The sequence below is a fragment of the Grammomys surdaster genome, unplaced genomic scaffold (assembly GCF_004785775.1).
Source record: "Grammomys surdaster isolate TR1022 unplaced genomic scaffold, NIH_TR_1.0 223, whole genome shotgun sequence".
Classification (NCBI taxonomy): domain Eukaryota; kingdom Metazoa; phylum Chordata; class Mammalia; order Rodentia; family Muridae; genus Grammomys; species Grammomys surdaster.
The window spans coordinates 1,863,328-1,874,183 of NW_021604668.1; the positions used below are offsets into that span (position 1 = coordinate 1,863,328).

A 10,856-nucleotide genomic window follows, 5' to 3' on the forward strand; every position below is an offset into this window, starting at 1 on the left:
TATATGTATATGTATATGTATATGTATATGTATATGTATATGTATATGTATATGTATATGTATATGTATATGTATATACATGCATATATGTGTGTATATATGTATATATATGTACATATGTGTACATATGTGTACATATGTGTATATATGTGTATATGTGTACATGTGTACATATGTACATATATGCATATGTATATATGTATATATCCATGTCAAAACAGATAGATATTGGTTTTTATACTTTCACTATTTCCTACCACCAAAAGAAAGAAAGAAAGGAAACAAAAATCTGTGACAGAGTTAGAATTGAACAATTACCTTTATATTTTCTTTCATGACTTTTCATTACTGTAAAATGCAACATGGAGCTCCACAGCTTCAGAACGGCTGTTCTAATTCTAGAGAAGTTCACTGGGATGTATAGACTTTGTGTCTGGTTAATTTAAGTATGTCTTTTTTATTTGCAAGGGTTTGTTTGTTTGTTTGTTTTTTGTTTTTTGTTTTTTTGTTTGTTTTTTTGGTTTTTTTTTGGGGGGGGTTGGTTTTCCAAGACAGGGTTTCTCTGTGTAGCCCTGGCTGTCCTGGAACTCACTCTGTAGACCAGGCTGGCCTCGAACTCAGAAATCCGCCTGTCTCTGCCTCCCAAGTGCTGGGATTAAAGGCGTGCGCCATCACCGCCCGGCTATTTGCAAGGTTTTTAATCATAACATTTTAATTAAAGAATATCAATTTTGTCAGCATTTAGTTGTATTTTAGCCCCTTTGAAATGATGAGGTGTGCTGGCTGGCAGATCATCCACTCATTTTTTTCCTCCCCTTTTTCTCTTAGGTTTTCCCTAAGATATAATTTAGAGCTCAGGACACCTACTAGGCCATTTGCCGCTGACTGACACCAGCAGGCCATACTATTATACTAAAACTGACTGTTTATGTTCCTGGTGTTCACTCTTCATGGGTGACTGGCACACTAACATGAATGGCTTTCTATCAATAAAAATCTTAGAGTAATACTCATTAATTCTTCCTTGTATGGGCATGCACAGTTGAACATGACCTCAGACGTGATATGTTACTGATACCAATTTTTATTTGTTCTGTTATATCACATAAAATGATTGAGACAAGTGTTTGAAGCTCTTCTCTTCTGCTTTCTTGTCCCTTAAACGGGTATTTGGATAATACATAAAGTGCATTATCCATGTGCAATTGTGATGAGTCTCATGTTTCCTGTGAAAATAAAAAATATATAATTAGGGACTTAAGCACACATTTCTCCATCTAAGACTTACAATAGGCCAAAGGTATGAAAATACGTTCAACATTAGTCACTAGGGAAATGCATATCAAAACCACAAGGCAACCACTCCATTCCCTATAGGGTAAGCTATAATAGAAAACATGGGCAGTTGTAGTTGCTGGTGAGACTATAGAGAAATTGTGACTGTCGTGTATTGTTTGTTGGGATGTAAAATAGTCTTCCTCTTTGGAAAAAACTTTGGGAACTCCTCAAAGTGTTAGACATGAAGTTATCACATGATTTAGCAGGTACAATCATTGGTGTATGCTCGGAAGAAATGAAAACAAGTTTCCACATGAAAGCTTTGAGCCCATTGTTTATTGGTTTTCATTGTATTCCAAATTAGGAAGGACTCAGATTCATCAGAAGCTGCACAAAAATATACCCATGCAGTGTTATGGCATGGATAGACTTCAAGAAGACCTTGCTAACAAACAAACAAAGACCCAGGTGTATGAAACTCCTAAAGTAGGCAGGCTTGTGAAGACGAAGGAGTTGTCAAGGGCTGGACATGTTACTAGGGCTCAGAGAAGAATCTCTGGGGTGAAGGAGGGGGAAACAAGAAAAACATTATAAAGTTAACAGGGTAGGGAAGGTTATGCAAGTATAGGAGTACATTGAAAGCTCAGTTATGTACTTTAAAAAGTAAACTTCATGGTAGAAGAATTATATCTCAGTGATGCTGTTTAAGCATAAAATACATCAGGCGCCTGGATGGTAGGATATCAATATTAGTATATGAATGCTTTAAAAGTATACAGCCTGAAAATACATTACCAAGAACCATATGGCCATGTTACTAAAGACGCATGTAGATGGAAAGTGTATAGCAGCAGTTGGGATGCATTTAGTTGAAATTGATAGAAAACTTGATTTTTAGTTGCTTAAACATATTTTTTAAATTAACAAGGGTACACAATGATAAGTGTTCACTTAGGTGATTGGGACAGGATACGTCTTTCATGCCCTGCTTCTCCATGCCAGGCAGATGGCCAGTGACCCTTACGGTTTTTGCCTCCTGCCCCAAGATAGCTGCTACAGTCTATTGCCTATTCCCTGAACACTTCCTTTTTTGTTGAAGATATGCACTACAGTTTTAAATTCCTCCATAGAGAAAAATATATATAGGTATCTGAGATTTTCTCTTTTAATAAAACACCTAGCTTTCCTGGGATGTGGTCTGGCAAACTCCCACTTAAATGTATTTGTAGAACTAGACTGGCCACTCCTAACTTCAAAATAGGCTGGAAAACTAAGAGATGGGATTATTGTTGGCTCACTCAATCACAGTCTGTACATGAGGGGTTGGACACTTGTTTATCTTATTCAAAACCAGGTTCTCTTAGCACGAAAAAGATCTGAGGGAGCAGGGGTCCAAAGTGGCCTGGTTTCTTATGACTATATTAGGCTAGCTGTTCTGCCCACACATACCCTCCACGCCCCCCCCCACACACATACACACACTTCTGAGATCCTCTCCAGTCCAGGCTAGCCTTACATTATAACTGAGACTGATTGCTTCTCACCTTCCTTACTGGTCCTTATTGTCAGCAACTTCCTGGAGTAGGTTTGTGCTCCTCATTGCTCACCGAGGTCTGCTTTTCTTTTTGCAGTTGAGAAGCAGTGTAAACTTTCAGCCAGCCCTTATCACCACTTTGCCTGAACTCTCTGTAGTAACTAATTGCTTTGCACAAAGCACCCTCTGAAGGCTTTAAGTGACTTGGACCCTGAATGCCTCCATGTTCCTCCTGCTGAATTTTCATACCCTCCTTGATCCTTCTCGGACAGTTTGCCCGTGGATTTTGGCCTTCTCCTCCTCAGGGCCTAATGGGTCCATATTACAGGTGGCTGACTCCTCAATTCTTTGCCAAAAGCTCTTTTCAGCATATGGCTTTCTCAGACCTTGGTGTGTCCGTGTATTCAGCTTGGCCTGCTCAAGCTCAAGCTCAATCTCTCTCTCTCTCTCTCTCTCTCTCTCTCTCTCTCTCTCTCTCTCTCTCTCTCTCTCTCTGTCTCTCTCTCTGTCTCTCTCTCTCTCTCTCTCTCTCACACACACACACACACACACACACACACACACACTCACACACTCACACACTCACAGAGCTCTATGGTGCTTCTTGCTTCCTCTGTACTACACTTTCTCATAGTATCTCATAGCACAGATGTCCACATATGACAAGGTATAGTCTCTCTTTCACTTTGGCAACTTCATATATGAATGTAGTGGTTTTGGGTCACATCCACTCCAACTCCTCCCAACCCTTTCCCCAGCTTTGTCTTCCCCACATCTTCTTCTTTTTGTTTTTGTTTTATTACACATTAAGCCCAGTTAGTACTGCCCATATGTTTACAGGTGTAGGGCCATTCACTGGATCACAAGCAGCCTACCATGCACTATACAAAGAAAGCAAGCTGACTAAACAGCCCTCAGCAGATCTCACTTGCCAAAAGCTCCTCAGTTAGGGGTAGAACCTTGTGAGCCCCTCCTCTATTCTTGCTAAGTGCTGACTGGCTTGATCTTGTTCAGGTCTTGTACTGGCAACCACAGATGCTGTGAGTTCATGAGTACAAGGATTCCTGTCATGTCTAGAAGATACTGTTGGGCCTGGATCCTCCCTGACTTCTGGCTGTTACAGTCTTTCTGCCCAATCTTCCATGATGTTCCCAGAGTCTTGTGTGTGTGTGTAGATGTGTATGTGAGTGTGTATGTGAGTATGTGTGTTTGTGTGTGTGAAATGGGAGCATACATATATGGTTTTGTGTGCTTCTTTTTCTCTAAATATAAACATAAAGTTTTTGACATAAGAGCTTCATATATTTTGAACTACTTGATCCCAGGCAGAGAGACTAGTTATTAACAGATATTTGTTGAATGAATGGATTATTGGAGTTTCTTTTGAGAGAGAAGGGAGAGAGAGAAAGAGAGAGAAAGAGCACTCTTTGAATACTTTTTTTTCAGGTTAGTTGAGGTAGTTAACTATTACCAGACCTTACAGCTACTTCCACTTAACATGGTAAGATTTAAGTGCTGAAATTTTTACCATTTGCAAGATACATTTAAAAAATATCACATAATTAGACTGCTTCTGAGATACTTAGAGATTCTATCATGATGGAGGCAGGCTTTTCCCAGTATCTCTAATTCACAGAGATAGTCTCAAAGCCTGGACTTACACTAATTTAGACAATAAGAAGAGGAGGTAAGCTTGTACATTGTTAAGTAGGAAACATATATTTTTGAAGGATAAATTGAACATGTCAGTTCTTTTCTGTGAGAATAAATTCTTTCTGACTAGAACAGGAGACAGTTAACTTCTGAAAAGCATCAAGACTGATGATTTTCTCTGTATAGCATTGACCTGGAAGCTCAGCCATTCAGACTAATAAATCAGGCAATTTATATTTAATCATTAACTAACTCCTGAGCTGAACAGCTGTTCAAAATTAGAAATGGGTCACCCCAGCCAGGATGACATTACAGGCAATCTATAATGCATTAGAATAAAATTATAGTGATTTTTAACTGTCCGGAAATTTATTACAGGACAAGTTCCAACTCTTAAACCCTTGTTAGCCAGTGTCAGTAATGATTTATGCCGCAGGGGTGGTGGGATGAAATTATTGACGCTCTCAACAGCCAATAAGTCTGTGTTTAGTAAATCTTCAAGTCCAAAGGTGTTTTGGAGAATGAGGTAGGTACACTTTATTATCATTTACAAAACAACACATATGGGGCCTAGAGGAGCGGAGGCGTCCTTTGCGAACAGGATGTATTGTCTGTGACTGAGGAAGGAAAGTAATGAATTCTGAAAAGAGGACTAAGAGTTGGACTTCCTGTTTTTAACAGTGTAGCTGGGATGGTAATGGAGACCGTTGACCGGCTCTGGGAACTGTCCACGCATGTCCAGGATGCTCTTATGAGCAGCTCTGGGTCCAGGACATACCCACACATGTTCTTATGATTTCTAGTTTTTATGTCATCTGTCAGTTATGTTTCCTGTGGCCTTTTTTTTTTCTGAAAGGAAGAGAGTCTTAGGATTCTCTTTTCTCGTCTATGAAATTGCTGATTATTTTGGCTCCTGTTAATTTTCATGTCCTTAGAATGTTGAATTAATTTTCAACATGCCTCAAAATGGGGTGAATTAGTGAACTACCCTGCAGCTCAGGCAATCCATATATATTTATCACAGTTTTATACAAATCCAATATTAAGGGCTCTGCATACTTAACCTGTAAATCAGATTTCAAATGACCAGCCCACTAAATAGAAGGACTTCAGCACAGTTTCTGAGCATATTGTCACTGAGGCCAGCTAGGTCCTGATTCCCATCATTTAACATGGCTCAGAGCTCCCTCCGCTGATTTAATGAGTATACTAGAAAAAACTGCCTGAATTTGGTTACTACTGGAATCATTCTTTAATTAACAGAATTCAGAATAAGTGGTTATTTAAGCTTTGTGTTTTAATTAATTTACATGAATGATGTTTGGCATTTTTTTTTTGTCTGATCAGCCCATAGTCAATATATTAAGAAAAAAGTGTTGGTTTAGGCAGTATAGTGCTATTGACAAAAAACAAAAAGGGGGGGAGGGCAGCGGGGACAAGAATGAAGACTAGCCAGGCTGATGTCAGGAATCCTAGCAGTTGAGCATGGCGTTACACAGCCCTGAGAGTGTTAGCACTAGAGAGACTGAAGTAGAAGCATTGCAAATTGGAGGCCAGGCAGCATTGCATAGTGAGATTTTTTTTTAACATCAAATCCTAACATCACTCACTTGCAGCAGCAGGTCTTAGCTCTATTCTCTCAGGGGGACAGGGAAGCAATTGATTGACCTGTTAAGAGGGCCTCCCATCATGATTAAAGAGTTAGTACAACCGAGAAACCAAGATGTGAGTGAGCTCATGTCATGTGATGCTGAACTTGGCTGGGGAGAGTGGGAGAACTGTGTAGTGATGATGGGTTTCAGACATGCAAAAGATTATAGCAGTTGCTCCATCCAGTTCCACTCTCTTCCCCTAGAGATGGCACAGGAGGCCATAGCCCTGAACCGTGTTGTCAGGTAATTGCATTAAACGTTTGCAAGTTGACGCTCACCCTGTAATTACATATGGGTAATTTTATCCTTCAGTCAGAGAAGATTCGATGGGGTCAGTCCATTAAGTCCTTTGAAACTCAAGAGAAGACACTATGTGGAGATGTGCTGCTCACGGCGGCATTTGTGTCTTACATTGGGTCCTTCACGAGACAGTATCGCCGGGAACTGGTGGACTGCAAGTGGATTCCGTTTCTTCAGCAGAAGGTGAGGCCCATCCTTCACTCTATCAACATGATGAAAGTGTTACAAAGGAGTTCCATCAGTGACCATGTATGTATGCCAGGTACCTGGTACCTCTGTAAGGACATCTCCAACATCTTATTCTGTTTATCTCATTTTAATGATGGTTTGTACCTGGAGATGAAAAGAATATTGACTTGTGGTTAAAGGATGCATTTCATAAGACAATAGGAAGCAAAATCAGAGTATTAGATTATTGAACGGCATGCAGTGTTTTGTTTTCTTACCAATATTGATATTTATTAAGGATTTTTTCAAGATTACTTTCAAATTAAATGCAGTATTTTGTAAAATGACATATTTTTTTAAAAAAATAAAAAGCTTACCGTACATTTGGACCGTGAAATCCATAGATGACATAAAATCAAAGAGCTGAACTATTTGAAATTCTGTAGCTTAAGATTTCCCATGTGTGGTTGAAAAAACAGAGGAGCAAACATTTTAAACAATTCCCATCATAGAACAGAAAGTCTACCCACCTGACTTGCAGACCACAGTCTTCTTGTGACGCCACCCTTGTGATTGATGTAGTTGCCCCACAGTCTACTTACTCTTCACTAGCATGCCAAAATACCCTCAACCCTCTGTGCGTGAATGTCCCCCCACACACACACAAAAACAACTGTACCTCAGGGTTCACAGTAGCTCTTCCCACAACTATGTACATGCCAATGGAAAGTCGGTGACTTAAGGGAAAAATCAATGTTTTAGGGGAAGCTCATCTCTAAAGATACATAATTCATCATTTTCCTGGAAAATCCTGTTGTAACTAAATTATTTCACACACCTATAATCTCAAAACTTGCTTTTATATTGAAGACTTCTTATATGAGATTATATATGTCACTCTCTAAATATCTCTAATTTAAAGGTTGGTCTTTAAATATCATCAAGGATCTGATTAGGTATGAATCAGTCTGCTGATTTTGCCCAGTTTTTAGATCATTCTGAGTTTCTAAAGTGGTCATTGTCTGTTTCTCCTCTTTTTTATCTTCTTCATCTTGTCTTCTCCATGCTTGACTCTTCTTGTGTTTGTCCAGGTCATCCTGGGAACACTGAAGACTGATGGGTACTCTCTTTAATGCTGCCTTCTCTCTACTCTCACTGTTAGCAGTAATGAGTTCTCATTCTCCTAGAACGAGGAGGAAATTCACTGCTAATATGAAAGCTGTTGAGTATTGGCTTCCTGGTATAACTGCTCACTTGTGCTGAGATATAAACTTATGTGCCAAGTCAGTTTTATGTTTCTACACTAGAAACACGTTTGGGCTAAAACAAGAAGATAGGAGGGCAAGGCTAAGATTCTAAAGAAAACATGGGAAGGACTGTCAGGAAAATGCCGGAAGTGGGAATAGGTTCCGAGGCCCAGGATGGGGAACACAAGCCTTTATCCTCGAAAGGTTAACAACTTGTTCATTTTGGTGAAGGTGGCAAGGTTTCAGCAAACTGCATAGACTTGAGTAACCCATTCCAGAAATGGAGGCAAGGTGGATGCAGTTAATAAAATAGTTCCTGAATTCACAGCTGACAGGATTCTGAAAGGTCTGTGTTCAGTCAGTTTCACAAGGCAAGTTGCATCTGACTTTGAGCAGTCTGCAGAGAAATTCACGTGTGTTCTCCTGACTTCATTTTCTCTTGACTTAGGGCTCATTTTCTTGTCTACTGCAATCAGCCCTTCTCCTCTGCCACGCTGCTAGCTGATCCCATTCAACTTTGATTTCAAAGGTTTCCATCCCAATAGCAGAAGGCCTGGATGTGATTGCCATGTTGACAGACGATGCTACAATTGCCACCTGGAATAACGAAGGGCTACCCAGCGACAGGATGTCAACTGAAAATGCTACTATTCTAACTCACTGTGAACGCTGGCCCCTGATGATCGATCCCCAGCAACAGGGAATTAAGTGGATCAAGAATAAGTATGGGCCTGACCTGAAAGTCACACACTTAGGCCAGAAAGGGTATGTGGGTGTTACCTGCTGGGAGGTGGGTCTGATCTGAATAAAGTCTTGACCTTTCTACCACTTTACAGCATCACAGTTTGGTACTACTTGTCGATTCGCTAGCTCATATTTCTTATAAAGTATTTCTGTTGAAAGACATTCATGTTAGGCAGCATCCAATTAGTTGAAGGGAAAAAAACTATTGTATCTGAGATTGAAAATGCATTAATTCCCTGGGCTAAGAATGGAAATGCAATGCACTTCTTCTCTGGAGTGCTGGGTATATGGTGACATAAGAATAATGCCTGTAGGCTAATGATGATTATAGTCAAGGCTCTGAATGTATTCTTTGCCTAGGGAGGATGCTATCATGGTTATGGGTTCCCTCACTGAATGCTAGTCTCCTAGACTAGCTTTAGTGGTCATTTTTGAAAGCCGAGTCTGTTTAGGCGCCATGTCACTGTGCACCATAACAGTGAGGTCTCAGCAAAAGGACACTGTGAGCTCTGCTTGAATGGATTCTTTTGGACCTCCAGCTACTGCCTTGAGCTCCCTCCTATCCTTTCCTACATAGTGAACTCTGGAGCTTCTGCAGCTGTGAGACACAGACCTTCCCAATCTCAAACATGACTTTGTTTAGGGAGAGATTTTTTTTTTTTTTTTTTTTTTTTAGAGCAGGCACGACGTAAGTAATAGTTTACCACTTTTGTGGGACTTAAAGGTATAGAAGCTGAGGGCTGTGAAGACGGCTGTCAGTAGTGTTTGCCCAGAAAGCATGAGGACTTGAGTTCAGTCTCCATCAAAAGCAAGATATGGATTGAAATCCCAGCACTGGAAAGATAGAGTCACACGAATCTTGGGGGCTGCTGGCCATCAGGAAGTTCAGTCACAAACATCAAGGCAGATAGCTCCTGAGAAACAATGTCGAAAGCTGGCCTTTGGCCTACACACACACACACACACACACACACACACACAGAGAGAGAGAGAGAGAGAGAGAGAGAGAGAGAGAGAGAGAGGCAGAGAGACAGAGAGAGACAGAGACAGAGAGACACAGACAGAGAGATGGAAACAGAGACAGAGATAGAGACAGACAGAGACAGAGAGAGGTTTAAAAACTAAACAAAAATGTAAAACCACAGTGGTTTAGTTTCATTTATTATTTTTATAAAGATTTATTTATTTATCTACTTTATGTATATGAGTGCTCTAACTACATGTATGTCTGAAAGACAGAACAAGATATCAGACAGAAGAGGGCATCAGATCCCATTACAGATGATTGTGAGCCACCATTGTGGTTGCTGGAAATTGAATTCAGGACCTCTCGAAGAGCAGCCAGAGCTCTTAACCACTGAGCCATCTCTCCAGCCTTAGCTTCATTTATTCTAAATGAGCAAATGGAGTGAATTTATATTTATAATACTTAGAGCTGTTGTAGTTATTTCAAACACTGATTATTATCAGAAGCAATTAGCTTATATTGGACTACAAAATGTGACCCCTAATTTCTGGTTTAATCCTATACATATGGTAGGAGAGGGGACCAAGCACTCTTTCATAAAAGCTTCCTTTATACTGTGTTATAAAGTTCCCTGTAAGTTTGTTTAAAATAACTACAGAAAATATAATTTAAGCATGATAATTTTGAATATTTTCCTGGGCTGCTTTACACTGTCTTGCTTACTATCTCCATTCTGGCTACACTTTCAGGTTTTTAAATGCCATTGAGACAGCCCTGGCTTTCGGTGATGTCATCCTAATTGAGAACCTCAAGGAGACAGTGGATCCAGTCCTGGGTCCTCTGCTTGGCAGGAACACCACTAAGAAAGGAAAGTACGTATTATGTTGTTTCTTAGAGCTATGCCTTGTGCCAAGTGAATTGCTACCATCTCTGGTTCTTGGCCTCATATGCAGACACCATCCACTGGCATCTACTTGGTGACATTTCTGAACTCCATCCACTGACACCTGTACCCTGAAGCCAAGTCAACCTCAGATAACCAGAACCCAGACCAACCTCAGTTAGAACTCAGCCCTCATTCCACTTTGGCAAGCTTCCCCTGGGTATTTACTTCCTGCATCATAGACTGAGACTATACTGTCATCTGAGAACAGTCCAGCATGCTCAGTTCACACAGCTTACTGAGTGACTTGCAGAACACTGTCTGTTTGGCCTCTCTGCACACCGCTTGTGTCTAGTTAGTATTTTCTCAAAATAGACTTTAAATGACCATATTTTATCAGCGTATAGTAATATAATAGCATCTAAAAAAA

At 40.2% G+C, this 10,856-nt stretch overlaps 1 protein-coding gene across 1 annotated transcript in view; it reads left to right on the forward strand.

The window, feature by feature from the left end:
* Positions 1 to 10,856, forward strand: part of Dnah11 (dynein axonemal heavy chain 11) — a 291,537-nt gene that overhangs the window by 211,957 nt on the left and 68,724 nt on the right. The window contains exons 63-65 of the mRNA XM_028773185.1: positions 6,430 to 6,600; positions 8,362 to 8,597; positions 10,293 to 10,415. Of these exons, the coding sequence (XP_028629018.1) occupies positions 6,430 to 6,600; positions 8,362 to 8,597; positions 10,293 to 10,415 (530 nt within the window). The remainder of the gene's footprint in view (positions 1 to 6,429; positions 6,601 to 8,361; positions 8,598 to 10,292; positions 10,416 to 10,856) is intronic.